Below are 19,895 nucleotides of genomic sequence, written 5' to 3'. Positions count from 1 at the left end.
ATGGAAGTAATTCATTAGGCTATAGCTGCATGTGGCACGCTGCGATTGAGAACTGTGGTAGTCTCGTATCATTGAGGCTGTACTTGTGTTCTTAGGTTTTGACAGTGGTTTGAGTGAAGCAAAATAGCATTCTGATCGACAAAACAGCTGTTGCAGGATTTGAAAAGCATGACTTTTTCTCATATTAAGACTTTTGAATTAGTGGACCAAGTCACTCCTCTTGTATGTGCAGCTTGCGCTATGCGGCAGATGAACTCCCCCTCATCTTTTTAAGATGATCAGCTCTTCTGAGTTCTTATGGGATGGGGGTTTGATTCACTCTGGAGATGAGATGCCATGATTTTCTTTTGCATAAAAGGTTTGCAGATTATTTATTTATATGAATTTAGGAATTTGTTGTGGCCTTCTGCATCCCAAATCTTCTGTTCAAAGCTTTTTGCAGTCTCTGTGTGTAAATGTAGTAATGAAAGATAGGAAATTCTGCATGGTAAAAATTATGTGGGAGTATGTGTGCATTCTCAGTGGAATATGCCAGTGATATGGATCCTTGTTGAAACAAATCCTTGCAGCACTCGTAAACGATAGTCTTTATGGAAAAAAGATTTTGCCTCAGCCTGAACATGTTTCTCTGCCAAACAAATTAAATTACACGTCTTTGGCAGACAATTAGTGAGAGGTTAGGTTACTCCTACATAAAGGGAAGCTCCTTTTGACTCATTCTTTTAACTGTGCAGAACTTTGTGGTCTTCCCTGTTTGTGTGAAGGAACTTTCCTATCTTACAGACATGTATCTGCAAATTTAGTGGCTGATGGTTAGCTTCTGACAAATGTTTGTCTTTGGTTGTTGTAGAGCAGCCTGGAGAAACACCATAAATTTACCCGCTTTCTCATGTGCACCTTGTTTTAGAGCGCAGATTTCAAAACACAGTTCTCTTGATTTATTGCTTTCCCTTCAAAATGAGGTTTTGATGATGAATGTGGTTAGTTTCAACATACCCACTAGTTAATATTTTAAGCTGCTCATTTACATCTTGTTGTATCTTATGACTATGGCAGAGGGGAAGGCTTATTTGTGTCACCCTATTCCATTGCTCTGCACTGCTTTTCAGCATTTTTAAGTTTGATGACCACCATTCTTTCCCCCAAGGAAGACCTGCATCCTTACGTACCAAATGCATGCTCAATATCGTAGTCTTGTTCTTTGCTGTCATCCCTTTGTCTCACAATTAGCTTGGACAATTTCTTGCATCTTAATGTATTAAAAATAATATAATGTAGACTGCAGTTTGAAAACCACTTCTCTAAATGTACAGAGGTAATTTCAAGATCTAAAATCAGAGATTGATTTAGCTGTTGCTGGTAGGGAGGCTGCATCTAGCAGTAGTTCTCGACACAGTTCTACGGTTTTGCAGATTAGTCTTGAAAAAATAATTGCATCAGACATTCCTTGAGGGACTTGGTTGCTGAAATCTCTTACCACGAGGAGAAGCAGCCATGCTGTGTTGATAACTTTCTGACCTGCTGTGGTTCCTTTCTGTGGCAGAGCTGCAGGGAGATGTGTACCTGGGGCCATGTTGGCCTGAATAGGTGCATTAGAGCTGTTAACTTTTTAGTTTAGGTGCGCAATTAGAAACTGAGCCAAATAAAACTTAAGATTAATGAAATTTGTGTGAGGTTGTTGGCTGCTACTGCATTTGTGAAGAGTAAGATAGTCCAGTGCCAGGAAACCCATTCTGTTTCCAATTAGAAACCATTAAAAAAATAATAATAATTAAGCCAAAGACATTCAACCATGAAAGGGGAAAGTTATAGAGATTTGTTTCATGCAGTTCTTGATCTTCTTTATCCTGAAGACTGCTATGCAGCAACAGCAATGTTTTAGTTTTAGAGTAAGATTTCCAGAAGCAGTAACCAATCTCCATTTAACAAACAGAAGCCTGGTTGCTGTTGGTGGTTGTGAGATATTGCTAGTTTTGTTCCTGGGAACCTGAGTTTCATTCAGGTGTATGCTTTCAGATTTTTTGGGCTGCCTTTGCAACTTGAATCCTGTCTTTACGTATATACAGTTTCAAGAAGCTTTTTTGCTGTTTCTACTGCCTGAATGTTTGTCAGGAAAACATCATATAATTTTATTGCTGGTGTTCCCTGGTAAGAACAGTGAGGTCTTTTCCGGAAGACAGAAGCAGTGCTACCTGAAATAGTCTTATCTTTCCAGGTAGATAATGGAGGGGTGCTGCGGCCATGCAGAGATGCTGTTATGACTCATTTGCATGTGAAGATGAGGCTTTCTGTGAGTTGCGTGGAAAATATGTGACTGAAGCTGGTATTAGGTTCCAGGTTGCTTGAGCCACTATCTTGTAACAGCTGCTCAGCCTCCCAGCTTATCTCTGCTCCTTTTAGGGATCCTCTGATGTAGGATGTCCATGTAGTCTCTGTGTGAAAGTAGAGAAGTTCTGATTCACTGCTTAAGTTACACATAGGATGTTTGCTTTGCTATTAAGCTCTGTCTCCTGTGCCATGTGCTCTTCCTTCCATAGGGTTTCAGTAATCTCTAGGAATTTCTGCTTTTGTTAAGAGGGAATCTGTGCTGTAGTCTCCTTGAGGAAGAATCTTGTGTACTCCTTCCACTAAAAAACGACGCCTGAGTGCATTTCCTTCCCTTCCACCTATTGAAACCTTCCTACATCCTGATCCTGCAAGAGGCTATTCTCTTGTTTACATTTTAAGTACAGCCTTGCCCCTGAGCCCATAAAGGTTCAGTTGCATGCCTCACTGGGTTTGAGGGAAGGGAAGTCCTGGGAACATACAGAAGATTGATTTTTATCCTGTTAGTATAAACTGTCTTTCACTTTTGTGCTGTGCAGTGATTATTTAGCTCATGCTTCCATGTTGTTTGGCTTCAGGACTTTTACTTTTATGATCTAAACTCACAGCAATTCAGATCAGCTGGTTAAGAAAATGCTGGGAAGCTGTAGGGAAAATTAGTTATGAAATCATACTGAGAATAGGCACTGCTGTCTGACATGGAGCCTCCTGGCAGCTGTGGGCAATATATGTAGCAGGTAACAAAGCCAACTTAAGTAACATGTTGCTAAAAGGTGAAATAGTTTCACATGTTTTATGAACTGATTTGTGTATATTTTGTGGCTTCCTGTAGTTTAGCAGGATACATTGTAATACATTAAAATGAAGATAAATAAATTTAACCTTAAAAGAAAAGCCCCTCAGAACAGAGGGGCACAATTGCTAAATGGCATAAAATATCTTCCCTTGGCACTTGTCCAGTTCCCATAGCCTTTAACAGTGACTTGTTGAAATGTCCCATTACAAGTACAGAGGCATGTGAACTGCAGGACATCAGAGTTACTTTTTCCCTGGGCTTTTGATATGTCAGGATTTTTGGTTTTATTACTATTCATATATTCCCTGAAAATGAAACTACTTTGATGTTTCTAAAACAGAATCTATCCCCTTAATAGTTTATGAGTGAGTTACTGTATTCAGTTCTCAATGGTGGAACTTTATGTATATGCTTTGGACAGAGGCATTAAAAATACATAGAAACTTTCAATCCCACATTAATATTTGCTAACCCTATTAGTCAGCTTTCCAACCTGTGCGTGTACAAATCACACAGAATTGACAGAGGATAAACGTCATCTAATAAAAAAGGAATCTGCTACAATGCATACTTAATAGAAATGGAGTTATAAATAAACTCTTCCAAAACTGCTCTATCCCTAAGTTTATAGAGCTGCTTGTGTAGTTAACGGTCTGTGAAATTTTTGTTGAGCATAGGCGTACTTGATTACAAATGATTGCCTTTTATTACTTATGCATGGAATGTATGTGTTTCTTGCACTCACGTGGTGAGCCAGCATGGGCAAGTGGGAGAGAAACTGGTTAAATAAACGAAATGGTTGCCATGTGTAAAACAAACAAACAAAAAGTGAAAAAGCTTTGGCTGTGAAGGCCTTCTTGGATAGCCTAGAAACTTGGGTTCACGTTGCTATGGCAAAACAACACAAAGGGACAGATCCTGCTGGCTTCACTCAAGCATCCCCATTCACTTTGGTGGGACTTCCGACGTGGTGTAGAGAAAGATTTCTGGTTTGCTTTGGCACAGAAGCATTTGTAGAGAGCTGTGTCGCCTCTGGCATCATGCATAGAAAGAAAACAGAAATAGAAGAGTCTGTGTGGATAAAGAGGAGAGGAAGTGGAAGTTATTCTTCAAGCAGTAAAGGAAAAGATTAGACAAGGAGGATGGTAGTGTTAAGGACTGGGGAGAACTATGTGGAAGGAGGTGGTGATTAGAGAAATGGTGGCTATTAGGGAAAAGGTTAAAGGAACAGAGATGAAAAGGGAAATGTAAAGCAATAGGAACCAAGTTTGGCAGTTACAATGAAGTCCTGGTCCACAGAGCGTTAGGTTCTGGTTTCTCCTACCAGTGGGGGCTGGGAAATCCTTAAGAAAATGGTATTTTTTGAGGGGATACAGCCTGCTTTCAACTTCTGAATTCTTTGGTCACGTTGTAGCATCAAAGGGAAATTTCTAGTTCCAAGGATGTCTTTAAAAAGTCCACAGAAGATAGGAATTCTCAGCAAAGCCTTATTCATTGCAGTTCTGCTGGACATACTGTAGTCCTTCATATTTCCTCCTCTTCTTGTCCCTTCCCTGCTTTGCCATATGTTTTCTCCCCTCCTTTTCCCCAGTTGTCTTTAAGACCCAATAAAATCTTCCTTTAAGGTTTTTCCTGATGTTCTTAATAGCACTAATTCCTGATTGCATCTGCAAAATGATACTTTTCAGTGAAGCAGCCCTTTTGTGGTGTCTAGGCCCTCATTTTTATCAGGATTAGTGGCCTCTACCCCAGCAAAAAAAATGTTCCTATCAGGCTAAGCTTTTGTCTGTGAGTCTTCAGTGACTCCAGATGCAGATGCCCATTTTTGTCCACCTTTCTTCAGCTCATAGTAGTTTAGAATGTAGGGATTAAAATAGTATGTTTAGTAATCCAGATGCTCTCATGTCATCTTCTTCCACTTCCTCATCAGAACTTTTTGATTATACTTTTAATATCCCCTTTCATGACCTCAGTTGCAAAAATAGCTACCCAGATATACCCCAAAGGAAAAGATGGTTCTCTTGGAAATTTATTTTGAATCTCAAATTAACTAAGAGTTCTGTTTATTTCTTGGATAAATAGTTTAGGCTCCCAATCCTTTTGCACAGCTTTCTTCTCTTGTTTCAAAGGAAATATCCCACCATTCAATGGACTGCACCAGCTTTTCCTAGTTTGCAGGTTTCACATATTCTTTGGCTACAGGAGGTTTCACACTGTTGTAAAATATGACATGTTTTGCACTAAAGCACACATTTCTGCTCACTGTAAGTTCTCTGTGGAACCTTCTATGGGCTCTCTAAGCCAGGCTTCACGAGTCAGGTGCTCCAGTCCTCTGAGCATCTTCATGGCCCTCCTCTGGACCTGTTTCAGTAGCTCCATGTCCTCCTTTTGATGGGGATCTCAGAACTGAATGCAGTCCTCGAGGTGTATTAAAGCAGAGGGGAAGGATCTCTTCTCTTGGCCTACTGCTCACACTGCTTTTGGTGTGACACAGAATACGATTGGCTCTGTGGGCTGTGAGCACACATTGCTTCCAGTAAAAAAGGATATAAAATGTGCATGGCAAACCGATGCTCCATCTTATTCTGTGATGCCTTTTTCTTTCTTTCTTTCTTTGCTTTTAAGTACTCTTTTAGAAACTGCTGAGCTAGCTGTTGAGGACCTGTGACTTAAAGTCACACAGGTTGACAATCACGTTTTCCAAAGTACTGATAATTGACATTCTTTCTAAGTTTGTTCTTAAGTTAATTATTAATCACATTCTTGTCTTCACTTGACTTAACTTGCTTTATTTCAGACATCTGTGTAGCTGGGAGTTCCTAAATTCATGAAAATTGCTGTCAGTTTGTAGCCCTTTCAGATTGTCTCTCAAGGGATGAAATTTTCCTTTTTAATTCTGTGAATTTACGAGCAAATGAACCCATTCTTCAGGAAGATCTTTCCAATTTTCATTTAATTTTCCATTATTTCAGCCTTTGACCTGCTAGAATCAAAGAGAAGCTTAGGGCTTTTGGTTTGTACACTGTCAGCTGAGTTACAAATGTTTTGGTCAGTGGGTTGCAGCAGGGATAAAACATTCATTTCCACTTGAGGATGGAGGTATGTATGTATTCTCTCCCCCTTTTTAGATACCTGTCCTGAATAAAATCTGAATCCAAACATGTTATTTTAACGTACCTAGGTAGATGGTCTCTATAGAATAGGATGCTCAGTTGTTCTTAGCAACATAGCTTGAACTATTTCTTTCTCTGTCCTCCCCATTTCTGCATAACTGCGTACTTTATAAAATTTTCACTGAAGATTGAGGGGTTTGTTCTGATGGCAGTTATCTAAGTAATGTACGTGTTCCTATTTAATGTGTTATCAAGTGAATGTCCTCAAGTTGCTCTTTTTGGTTTCCCTTTTGTTCAGTGTTGAACTACTGACATGTAACCGTTTCATTTCAGAATGCTCATTCATTGCCTGTTCGTTCTTTCAGCATGTTGTGATGATCTTTATAGAGTCATAGACTTATCCTGAGTTGGAAGAGACCTGCAAGGATCATTGAGCCCGCAAAGGGAACATGGCTAGAAGCCTTTTGATGTGCTGTGTTTATCATTTGTCTTTATGGCACCATTTAAAAGTTGAATTAACAACCAAATATTCTCACTGAGTACATCTAGGTTTCCCTTCATCTAGGGAAGTAGCAACAAATGATTCCAGCTCATATTTGACTTCCCAAACAATGTCCAGTATTAGCCACAAATTCCTTATGGCTTGCCATTTTGGCATTAAACTTGTTTGATTTGGATCTTCATGTTCAAAGCTACTGTGTTTAAAGGATTGTTCAACACTCCTGTTGACAATTTATTTCCCTATATTAAAGGTTGCCCTTAATTTACCATGAAGTTCAGTTTTCCTTGTGGACTGATGAGTTTAGCTGTGTAACCTTACATTCTTGGTGCATGTGCTCACGTGTAACAAGAGGGAGGTATCTGGAAACTCACAGATTGCTTCCAGTAGGTTCAGGATGAATATGTTTTACAAGCCCTGTAAATTGTCCAGGGAAGCAGTGATTTTCTGAGGTTTTCCTGTTTTGAGCTCTTTTTGGTCTCCAGTATTGCTTGTGTGTGTTCATCCTTCTCCATATTTATTTATTTCCTTGAAGATACACAGGTCTTTTCATCGTGCAAAGGAATGAATGTTCCTTTTCATAGTCTGCTGTAAACTTGTTTTCCCCAGAGTAAGCTAAAAACTCTTAGTAAATGCAAGTCAATCTGCTTCATTGAGGGAACACAAAGTTTGAGAGCAGACTGCACGAAGCTGTGTTATGATGGATACCTTGCTTATGCCTTGTGTTTCCTGTTAAAATCTCATATAATTTGCTTCTTTATTTTATTAATGTGATATCAGCGTTCTCATTGCCTACCTACTTGGCCCATGGCCTCGTTCTAGACATCTAGATTGCTGGAGATAGATTTAAAAAAAAAAAAGTGGAATAGAATGTTGTATGTATTACATTTGTTTCCCCATTACAAGCAGGTGGTGTGCATTTGATCTGAAGTTTTTACTGTTTTCTGGTGTTTGCAAGTAGTATCCATTGTACTGTCACTTATTTGCTCAGAACATTCAAAGTGGATTTTTTTTTTAATTTTTTTAATGATCTGGTACATCAAATCATGAAATCTCTTTGAATATAAGGAAATGTTAACGTCAACCGGTCTTGAAAAGATTTCAGAATATATTATGTTGATATCTGAATAAAATTTATCACATCACTTATAAACCAGCTAATGCACGCATGAAACATTTCTTTTTGGTGGCAATAAAGGTAGCAGCAGATAAATGAATGAATATTTAATTATCCCAGGGAGTTTGAATAGTTAAAATAAACTTGTCTGAGTTTGAAAACTGTTTCCAGGCTTCAGAAGGACTTGGTTATTAGTTGACAAAAGGAACTCTGGGTTTTCACTTCCAAGAAGATTGCTATTTGCACAGTGCATGATGTTGAAGAACAATGACTGCCAAGAAGTGCTGAAGTACAGAGGGGAAAGAGTACTAGACTACCACTGCACAGGCTGTCTGGCAATATGAACTCTACTCCAATACTCCTTTGAGAGAGAGCATTCTATTTCTCTTCTTGGAGAGATAATCTTAAATAGCTAGCAACATTCCTGTTAGCTGTATTTATATTGGTTTTTTTTCCTTCTTTCTGTAGGCAATTAGAAGTCTGGAAGATTTGATTCAAAGCACGCCACAGTTTTCAAAGGAAGCAAATCTACATGAAGACCTACAGAAAGAGCTGATTTAAGAAGACAGTGCTTGCAAAAATGTCTTCAAGTTGTGTGACTCCAGTGTTTGCTTTGATGTTTTTGTGTTTTGCAGCTGCAGGTAGGTGGTGTTATGTAAATCATGCATTCAGTGTAACTTATTGTATATATTCAGAATTACTGATCAAAAGTTGGCTTTAACACTGGAAAAATGTAGGCCAGCTAGCATGATGGTGTGAGAAATGCTGTTTCTATAAGAGTTATCATGCAGCTATCTTCCCAATTAAAACCATTCAGTACCTGTAGTAGTGACTTACATACCAGCTTAGTGCTTCCTTCGAGGTCTCCAATCTATAATTAAACTATGATCGTTTAGCTTATAGAAAGAAGTCAGTCAAAAATTCCAGACAAGTAAGCCTGAAGGATATTGTAATAGAGCACTGAAGCCATCTTTCTTCTCCTATGGGATAAGCTTAATGTGTGTCACTCCTGACAGTTGTCTGATCTGTTGTGAAGTTAATTGTCAGTGGTGATAATGAAGACCTTTTTATTAAAAGTTGCCATTGTTATTGGAGGCCTTGTAGTCTAGGAAGATGCATCGCTGATTGAGGATTGTGCCTGCTGCACATCTCATCCTCAGCAGGGGTTTTTATGACTGTGTGTTGCAATAACTTGTGAGATATAAATGAGAAAGATCTGTAGACTTCAAGTACCAAGATTATATTGAAGTTTCTTCAAGTGCTGAAGTGATTCTTCTTATGTTTGTTTGTCAAAGTTCTTCCTGTGGTTACAAGGGGAAGCCTCTTATGTGTCCAGTTTGCATACAGTATGGGCTGCTGGAGAAGCAGCCAAGTGGATATATAGTCAGTTGAAATGAGATAGTGGGAAAAGTGGACAGTGGACAGATGGCTTTCTAAATCTGAGATGTCCTCATTGTGGAAAAGATGACCAGCGTTAGTAGTGATGTGGCTGAGCTATTAAATATGTTACAATTTAGCTTCCTTTCACCATCAGCATGGAAATTTATGTTGTTCCAAGCCCTCAAACCTTGCGGGACTTTCTCTGGGGCTGACCTCCTGAAGGCATCCATCCAACATTAGTAACTTTGATTATTTAATAGCACATGATGTTAACATTTTGCAATGGCTTCATTACAGATGAACTTTTAGCAATACAGGGCGTGTCAATGTCTGTGGCCTGAGCTGAGGGTATGAATGCTGATCTTGGCTCAGGAGGGATTACTTAGTGTGACTCTGAATCATTGTCAATTCATGAAAAATCTACTTAAAGAGAAAATACCAGTGTAGAAAATAAAAACTGTATTCTAGTTAATGACAACCACAGTTCCATTTTATTGTTGAGATTGCTTAATGCCAGCTTGAATTAAAAACACTAATGTAAAGGTGCTATCAAGTACAGTACTACTATGAGTCATCCAGCGTATAGAAACCTTACCATTTCTTTTGCAATCTTCTATGTTTCTTTTTGGTTTTACTTCGAAGTTTTATATTTTCCTACATTGACAGCTATTTCAAAATCAAAATTGCCATGGATCTGTTTAGATGCATGTTCAGAAAATGAGTGCTCCTGGCTGTAAAGAACCTCTGGAAGCACAGTCCAGCCCCCTGCCCTGAGCAGGGCTAGCATCCAAGTTGGTTCTGTTCTGGAGATCCTTCCCATTATCCACAATGGGAATAAGAGAATAAAAGAAGGGAGTAGTGGGGTAAGTTGGTTAGGGAGAGTATAGTGGGGAGTACTGCTGTCATGGTTTATGTCTTTGACTGCTCAGTGGGATTTGGTTTTGTTCTGTGCTTTTTATTTTTGCAACAGATTTTTAATGAGCAAGATGAGTGTTATTTAAAATGTACCATGATTACAGTAGGATGCAAGCAATTAGGAACTGATGTATTGTGCTGAAGGAGGGGGATAGACTGAGATAAAGCAAATACTGTTACAACTGAGGAGGAGTAACTCTGTGAAGGTTATTTAAAGAGAGCTTTTGCAATGTTTTTCTGTTAGTAGTCATCAAGTCCTGTTAATATAAACAATTAAACTTTACAATTACAGAAGTAAACGTGGGAATTTGTATTTATAAGTGGAATAGGGACAGGCAGCAAGCCTGTACAGCAATGTGTTTCAGTCATGGGTGTGGAAAAAGCAGTGGTAAATGACTGAGCTATTGTCAGTGTGATGGCCAGGTACCACAGGTTTGGCTGTTAATCACCAGAGCACAGAACTCTCCCTTACCAAGCCTGAATAATTAACAAACTAGTACTTACCGTTGTACAAATAAAACTAAGAAATATAAATAACACTGAGAAGTATAAATAAAATCCCTGCATGCCTGTGGTGAAGCCTGGGGGAGGCAGGGGGCAGCATGCCACCTCCCTGGGGTGTTGATTTTTATATGTTGAGCCTTTTTCCAGCTTCCTCTTTATTTCTTAAGTAGTGAAGGTGATACAGGAGATCAGACTTTCCTTTTGTTAGTCCTCCACTGATGTTGTAGATTTTGTTTCCCAGTTTTCAGTGTTATCTTTTCAGATACAGTCAATCTTCTAGAAAGATCTCCGTTGCTTTTTGTTTTGCTTTTTCAAGTATCTCTGTGTTAAACGTACATATAATGGGGAAAAACAGCCAAAAAACTGAGTTAGATGTCATGATGCACAAAGATGCATGTTCAGACCTGAGCTATGAGGCTGCATGTTCTTCATGCTAATCGATTAAGGAATACACTTCACTGATTTTTTCAATTGGAAGTGGTTTATATAAATATGCAAATAATGTTTTTTCTCTACTTCCTCTTACTTCTGAGTCGTTTGTATTTAAATGCTTAAATGAATCTGTTTTACTTCCACCCTGTGTGCTGATTTCTCATAGTCTCATATTTCTGCTGCTTCAATTGTACAGAAAAATACTGTGAGGAAAACTTAGACTTCTGTGCGATTTTTCTTCCCAATGGAAAGTCCAGAGCAGGATGATGGGGAGAATTGCTGGCAAACTATCTGCCTGTCTGAAGGAATTAGAAGCGTGCTTAACAAAGATCAGGCAACCTGTGGTAGAAACTTCACCTAGACTCTTAGAACTGCATATGCTGCAGCCATGTGTAACCTCGTAAGCAATTCTAGCTTTGTAGTCTTGGGAGTAAAAATATGCAGTTCTAATGTAGCTTAGATCAAAGACTGAAACATTCACTTAATGGTAAGTTTGTGTTGTTGGGTGCTTGGTGTCTTGATAAGAAGAGAAGCTGAAAGTGTACCTGTCCTAGAGCCTGAGGGCCAGACATTCAACAATATAGCTTCTACAAAGAGCATTTTTTTTATTTGGACCTCTTTTTTTCTTTCTTGACCTGTTCCATTGTAAACAGCTAGGCAACATAAGAGTGATGCAGACTGCAGATCTGCCTGAGGTAGATTTTTGGGCAGTGCAAAGTGTCCCTGCTGTGGACAAAGCAGTGCAGCCATGGTATCTGACATGACCAAAATTTCACCATACAGCTGTTTTCTCACTCCTTTGGTCCACCTAATGTTTGGTGTTACCTATGCTTACCTTGTAGATATGTCTGTCCTTGTGACGCTGTTGTGGTTAGGCCACTGGAGAGCCTGTAGGAGTTGAGTTGTAAATGGATATATGTTGAAGAACTTATCTGTCCTCTATTATATGAAACTTAAAGATTTTCCTTCTCATATTACATCTGCCTTTATGGTTTTCTTTTTATAACTCTATTCCCTCCTTCTCTACTATATTGTTACCTTCACTTATTTTTATGTCCTCATGTGCTTGTTCCTATGGGCAGTCTTGTGTTCAGAGCATGCGTGCTTCATTGTCAAAAAGGCTATTTGCTTGTATGCTGATCTCTTGAATCTGTACTCCCTAGGTATGATGGTGATGGGTGCTGTATTAACAAGCACAACAATAAGAAGAAACAGACCCTGCCACGGCATCTTTTCTTTCTTTTTTTTTTCCTTTTAGAGGAATTTCCCTTGACCTTGAGCACTGTGAAAGCAATATAGGAGCCTTCAAAGTACAATAGTAAGTCCTTCCACTCTAAGGTGAAGGACATGATTGAAAGAAAATGGGAGTCACACAAATTTCCTTCCCCTTTAGACAATGTTTGCTGCATATTTCCCAGCTGTAAGGTACTGATTTTTATTTTCCCTAAAAATATTTGTTGCCAGAGGTGTGGGGATTTTTTGTTTAAATTTTGGTTAGAGGATGAGAACAGAGGTTGACTCTTAAATTATTAAAGTACAGCACAGACTAGTTTTGACTTTCAGATGCATAAGGATTTTACTGTCCATTTCCCTCTTCCTTCGGTTTGTTATTACTACAACCAACCCCTGCCTTCCTTGAAACATCACCCAGTAATTTCTGCCACTCAACTGTCTGGATGAGCAAGCCTTCTAGGGAAGTTGGACTCTAAGTGTTTAAACACGCGTATGCTCAGAGAGCAGTGGGTGGTTTGTGTGCCACCTGGCTTGTGCTGTACCTGTGCCACTGCCACACTGTGCACCAGCAGGGCTGGAAGGGCTGGATGCCTTGTATTGGGCCAGAAAGGAGCAGCTGTGCTCCTTAAAGGAGAAAACATCACTGAGTTCTGAGAAATGCTAATTAGAAACCACCTACTAATCTACTCCTGTGTACATTAGTTTCTTAATGTGATCTGTCTGTCTCTCAAGTGAATCAGATCTGGTGCCATTTATGTGTGGCTTAAACTTAACTAGTACAAGAAAACAAATTTCTGGAGAACTTGAAGTATCTGGATACAAAGAAAGGCTGTATATTTTTGAACAGAGTTGTACTGCAGCCTCAGAACTGCTGGAACTCAGCAGACTGCATTTTTCCTTTATCAGCGGGACTCGAAGCTATAAACAGTTGAATTTCAGAACACTGTACCCACATGGAGGGGTTGTAGGTCCTGATTCATCAAAATAACTCAGTGTATTTCTAAGTGCTTTGCTGAAACGAGCATTTGTAAATAAATGTAAATGTCTGATTCTTTGAATAAAACTGATACTGGATGATGCCGAAGGAATTCAAAGAAATACCAAGCCCTTAATGCATACTTGAATTATACAGATGCAGGCAAATGGTAGCATTGCTGAGCATTAATTGTATTCAACTGATGAAAAACAGTCATAAGGAAATTTTAAGGTGTGGTATGTTGAATGACATTAATCCTCATCTTTCAAAGCAGATTTATTATGTCTCATTTATGAGAAACTGGTCTTCAAAAGTTGTAAGCAGCACATAGTAATTTTATAAATAGTATGCTAAAAATAATTCTTCTGTTTTCTGAAGGGAATTGGGATTTTGCTTGTAGATCTTTAAATATCCTTTTCTCTACTATAGGCACTTGTTAATGCTGTTTTACCTTCTCCATTTGTCATTTGTCTTAAAAAAAATAACACAACCCCTTAATCTCTATGACAAAATGAAAAGGGCTTATTAGTTAACTAAAACATGTATACCAAAGAGAGATACAGAAATTTCCTGAACCCTTCGTGTCTTTAGTGCAGCATTACGTACACTGGAACATACCTAATTCCTTACCTTCTAGCTAGTATGTGTTAATTCCTAAATTGTTTTTCTTTTCTTTCATATGTTTTAAAATTCTTCTGAGCTGGCTTTAACATTATTCACCCCATAGTTTCTTGAATCTGCTTACCTTTTTTTTTTTTGTGCTTGGTCGTTTCCTTTGCTGTAGAATAATATAACTTCTGTAATTTGGACTAAGCAGGACATGTACAAACATCAAACAACAGATATCTATCTGTGGACACAAGACAGGAAAAATTAGGCTTCAAGGACTTTAGTGCCTCCAAAAACCAGCATTCCCCAGTCTGATCCTAGGTGTCACAACAGAAAATGGAGCATATGCTGTTACAAAAATGGTTGTTACTTTAACGTGGAAAATTTGAGTTTCTAGAACAAGTTCTCTTTGATATGCTTTTCCATTTAATTGTATTTGCATGTGTCAATACAGTTGTTTCTGTACTGGTTTCCTATAGTATAGAAAAAATGTAAGGACCAGGTATATTCTGTTCCACAGAAAAGAAATACATTCTTTCTCTGGAGCTAATGGCAGTAAGAGGAACTGAAATTCCTCAGGCTATATAAGTCAGAGACGAGATGAATTTGGAATAGAAAAAAAATAAGCACAGAGGTTGTACAGTGTTTTGTTACCTGGAGGCTCTGGGTTGGATTCATCTTTGGTGTAAGCTTGATCTCTGTCAGTGGAATTTCATCAAGGATAAATTTTGATCCCAGGTGACAAAAGCAAAGGTTTTTAATAATTGTGTGTACACTGCTTCAAGCACAGTGTACTTTTCTTTCTGCCTCTAAGCGTACTTTGTAAAAGGTGAAACTATTGTTCCCTTATTTGGCAGCTGCAACACTGTGGGACTTACTAATAGGCATTTAATAAAAAGGGGATTTTAACTGTCAGAGATGAAAAGAACAAAACTGAGAATATATTTATTCCTTTATTATTGGAAGCAGTGTGTGGAGGAGCACACAGAGCAATTCCACAGTAAGCTGTGGAAACATCTTTGAGGCTTGTTGCTATTTATGTCTTCAGCAAGTTTTACTTGACTCTGGAACAGTTCTTGTTTGTTGTCTGTTCCCCTCTCCTTTTCCCTGTATGTTTATTATTACTATTTATTAATTTTTGTTTAAGTAGAGCAGGTTAATAATTGATTTTTGTACTTCTTGCATGTTAGCGTCTTGACATGCATAGGCTGGGATGCTGTGTCCAACTCCCCCAGAAGTTTGTAGTTACTTACAGGAGCTCTGCTTTCCTTTCAGTTACACTGACATGATTTTGAAACAGCTTTAATGTCTCCAAAGAAGCTGTGACTAAAGCAGCACAGAGCAGACAACTGCTCGCTAAAATTCTGGCTTCTGGGTAGCAAGCAGATGTGACTGAGGCCGCAGTACTCTGTAGTTTTGGCTGCCTTTCTGTGCCCTCGGTGTGGCCTTGCTGTGGATGTCTGGTACTTTTGGTGTGCAGGCTGCCTGCTTGTCCTCAGAGCTTGAAAGAGTGAGGTTTCATGCAGTTACTCATAGGGTGGATAGCAAAGGGCATCACTGTGCGGATGCTGTATGGCTTTCTCTATGTTTCTGTGATGAAGCTGTGGGAACATGACCAGCCTGTTGAAATATCGTAGCAATTTTTGGCCTGCTTTTGATACTTTGGTTAACGGTTCTACCATGGCTCAGGGTAGTGCCTGTGCAGGCCCTGGCTGAGGGCTGAGGTAGAGCCTTCTCTGCCCTAGGACTGACGTGTGCTTTTCACATAGCCAACATACAGCTGACCTGTGTGATTTGGTGTGCATCTGTTCATCCTCTGTGGTGACTAAATGCAAATGCCTGTGTCTGCAGGACCCTTGGGAGAGGGCGGGGTGAGGAGTGAACTGTAGGTGGTCAGAGTGATTCCCTCCTGCTACAGCCTGTCCTTGGCCGTGGGCAGGGGCTGTGATTGCTGGGCTGCTGGCTGTGTCATGTTTCTTGTACAGACCCTAGTTTTGATGGCCACGGGTGAACTGAGGGCATAGGAGTCATCTGCAAGCCCTGGCACTTGACTGAAGATGAAAGAGTTATAGTTGGATTAGTGACTTTCTCTGTGATCTTGCCATGAGTTATTTCATCTCCCAGTCTTGGTCTCCTGATACATAAAACAGATGTGTTTTGCCTTGTCTTCTTCCATGCAGGACTGTTTGGAGGACTAACGTCATAGCTTTCAAGTGCTTGGATCACATTGGTCCCAACTGCAGTTATCTTATTAATTCTTCAAAACCTCCCCATGCCCTTTTTTGGAAGCATGGAAATCACAAAGGCTTTATTTAAAGTTATGTCAAAATTTTTGCCTTTCTTGCTTATATTCAGACTAATGGATGCTGAACTACAAAAGTTCTCTCTGATCTCAGATAAGGAGCAAGCTGGTTGAAGTTTTGGCAAGCCATAAATTAGTTATAATATTCTGAGGAGTGTCTTAACTGCCTGAGCTGCTGCTTTTTTTCTTTCTTCTTCTCCTGCCATTCCAACTTTTATTTAAAAAGAAAATAAATAATTCTTATGGGAAATAGAACCAATCACACGTAAATCAAGTGGATGGGGGAAATGAGACCTCTCTTGCTTTGCTGAAGGCAAAAGGATTTTCAGGTGAAATGTGACTATTGCATCATTAGAGGAAAGATTGCAACAGCAGGTAGGACATCCATGTGTAGTCTGAGTTACGTGTTAGAAATTCAGTATGCGGCTACAGTTTCTTGTGTTAAGGCACTTAACTCTTTGGAGATGGTTTGTTATCTACATATTCTTTAAAAGGTTGCTAGTTTTCCATACTTCCTGCTTTGAAATGCTAGATCAATAACAAAATTTCCTTTCATTGCACAAATGAATTCAAAGCTGTAACTAGTTCTGTGGGATATCTTCACTTTTAAGCTGAGAAAGTTATAACTATTTGAGAAAAATGGCAAGAAAGCTCGAAAGCTCTTTAGAGATTACCTTGGATATTACTTGTCTCAGCTGCTTTCTGGAACTAGGCCAGTAGTAGCTGTTTTTCTTACTGAGCTAAGTGCTTGTGGCCACGTTGTGCTTTGCTTCTCCCAGTGCTTGCTCTTTCTGATAACGTATATCATCATAGGTGGAAGTAGGAGAGCTAAAATATGCATCATAAGAAGAACTCTGAAGAAATTATTTAAAAGAAAAGATTGCAATTGCCTAAGCTGTAACACAAGTAAATGCTTCTCAAATGTTTCTTAGCAGTACATTAGCAATACTTTCTACAACAGGCAAAAGCAAAACTAAAATAACGAATAACAAAAAACCCAACCATATTACTGAAATACTCAGAATAGGGAATGTTTCATAACAATAGCAGAAAAAATAAAAACTTTTCTGTGTCTGGTAAATGTTCTAGTTTTTTTTGTTTTTTTTTTTAATTAGCTAAGTTGGATCTTGTGAGTGGTTTTGTGCACAAAGTAAAATGATGTTTAAGGCAATCTGCAATGGTCGATTTCAAGTAAAATCATTTTAAAAATGAAAATTATGGATGTCTTGGTTTTTGTTACTTTTACAGCATCTCAAAGCTACATTTGTAGCAAGAAGCCTATGAGTAAGTCAGTACTTATGAATACCAGGCTGAACTTTAATTTTACTGGTGTGATTCAGGAGAAAAGAATTCTAATGAAACTGTTCTGAGCATTGAGCTGCGTTATTGTGTTGTTAAAATCTTCCTATACGTAGGAAAAAACCTTTAACCAGCTAATTTTTCTGTTGCTTCATCATCATAGAATGACTGTATAAAAGTATTCAGCCTAAATCTGTCTGAGATTTCAGGTAAAGAAATTGCTAACTTTTTTTTTCCTGGCTTCAAGGAGTCCTAGAATATAGTTTCCCTCTCTCTAGAGAAATAATAATGCACTTGAGATGGTTTTATAGGTCAAGTGCTTATGTATGTCTGTGACTTGATGAGATTGCTCAACTGAAAAAGTAGAATGAAATTTGGGTTTATTAGGGAACATTTTTTGACCAAGAAATCAATGTGTTTTGGCCTAGTGGTCTGGATTCATCAGCACAATAGATAAAACTTTGTTTTGATGTAGTCGACTGAATTAATTCAGTCACTCCAGTTCTGGTACCTAACTTCTCTCCCTGATCCAGTTGCTTTCATTTATTTTTGAAAGCAGAGATGTTCAATTCAGTAGAAGGAATGTGATTATTTTTCTGTATTACTACTCAATGCCAGCCTGTATGTTGACATCCCTGTGCTCATTAGTGAGGTTCCTTGCTGGAATACTTCTCAGAGGATTCAGATGACTCTTTTACAGTTTATGAGCTACTGCAACAGGAAAGATCACATTCAAATCATAGTTTCCTGTACAGTTGCCTCATCTTCTATCCTTTAATCTTTCTAAACCAGCCAGTAGGTGTCTGCTACAGATATGGGCATATGACATTATGACTCTAGGATGACATTGCAGCACAGTTTAGAGCAGTGTAGCACAGATCTTCTTCATTTATAGAGTTAATCCTAGAGTTTGTGTCCTGAAGCAGTAAGAACACAGCTGGCCTAGTTGGAAGTCCTTTGATATTTTTCCTCTATTTGTGATACATAGATCTGTTGGCTTTCTTCTTATCTACTTCTAGTTAGATTCTCTGTGCTGTACATCACCAGTACAATTAGAGATGTTTAGTGGAAACCTGCTGTGCAAGGGCTGTAGTTGTAAGCAAGGTGACTCATGTAATGACTTCCTTTCAGTGGGACACTGACTGCTATGTGTACTATGCTCTCTTTCTCTCTTCCTTGGAGTATGCTCTTCCTCCTGTGTCAAGTAACTGACTGAATGTATCCAAGATGTCTTTTTTTTTTTTTGTTTAATGTGATCCCAACACTAATTAGTATTTGATGCCTTTGTAAAATCCCTAACATATACATACAGCAACTATTACAGATTTTTTAAACAACCATCCTTCTAATCTCCTGGATGATCTCAAACAATGTTTAAATGCAGTAATGCAGCTAACCTGGAAGTTTTTAATATGAACAATTTTTATATGCAAGTTATATTTGTGGATTATCTGTGGTCTTTCTGTGCGTTTATGGTGAATGAAAACTGTAGTCATCTGTCTTAGGTGATTAATTAAACTGCTAATGATTGTATAAGGGCTGCTCTGAAAGTAATGCCTGCTGTTTTATGATGTTAGCCTACAAGGTCAGAGATGAATATTGGTATGACAGTGGAGGTTTGGCCTTCCCACCAATGTTCCATTACATTTTGTTGCCATGTGACAGATGACAGCAGAGGGGCACTCTGTCAAAATGGCATCTCATATGGAAGTGCAGATGGAAGCAAAGGTGTGTCACTGGATTCCTCTCTGCAGAAAAGAATGTCACCCATTGACACTGAATGATTTTATGAGCTTGTTTATGAGTGCAGCATGCAGACTTTTGTTCACTGCTGTTGAAGATGCATAATTAATGGTGATGACTGTGTTGGAAAAGTGTTTCATAGCTGAAAATTTGCTCTGTCAAACATTGTTATTATGCTCTTTGTATTTATTGTAGTTTCCATGGGTACAAATAGGAGGCATTACTTTTGGAACTAAATGCGGTTAAAGAACTGGTAATTGAGAATACAGTTCTATGCTTTATTTCTGAGTTTTTGTTACTGTAGCCTTATTATCCAAAGAAAAGTTAGTTTGTACACAAGGAAATCTTTGTTCTTTTCCAACCAATTTTGTGATGCTGGTAGTAGGGCTTAGAGCAGTGAGACTACTGAACTGGGCTGCCTTGTTTTTCTCTTGCTATGAGTTTGGTTTGTATTAACCTCACTGAAATCACATATTGTGATGACTCTTCAGTTGTTTGTATCCCAAAGTCATTGGGGCCCAATAGAAAATATTGATGTTGGTTCTCAGTTGATTCACAGGAATATATATATGTATATATATATATATATATCTTTGCCAAGCAGTTATGCGGTTGAGCTTAAACTTGACCAAGTAATTTTTCTTGCTGTGAT

General features: G+C 38.6%; 1 protein-coding gene across 2 annotated transcripts in view; it reads left to right on the top strand.

The window, feature by feature from the left end:
- The window catches only part of TGFBR3 (transforming growth factor beta receptor 3), a 108,773-nt gene that overhangs the window by 4,128 nt on the left and 84,750 nt on the right, over positions 1–19,895 (top strand). For both annotated transcript variants that reach the window (XM_065741474.1, XM_065741464.1), the window contains exon 2: positions 8,319–8,491. In XM_065741474.1, coding sequence (XP_065597546.1) covers positions 8,431–8,491 — 61 coding nt within the window. In that variant the 5' untranslated portion in view covers positions 8,319–8,430. The remainder of the gene's footprint in view (positions 1–8,318; positions 8,492–19,895) is intronic.

Source organism: Cyrtonyx montezumae, unplaced genomic scaffold (genome assembly GCF_038088225.1).
Source record: "Cyrtonyx montezumae isolate F1298 unplaced genomic scaffold, pur_monq_1.0 scaffold_1, whole genome shotgun sequence".
Taxonomy (NCBI): Eukaryota; Metazoa; Chordata; class Aves; order Galliformes; family Odontophoridae; genus Cyrtonyx; species Cyrtonyx montezumae.
This window is presented reverse-complemented; position numbering and strand designations above follow the sequence as displayed.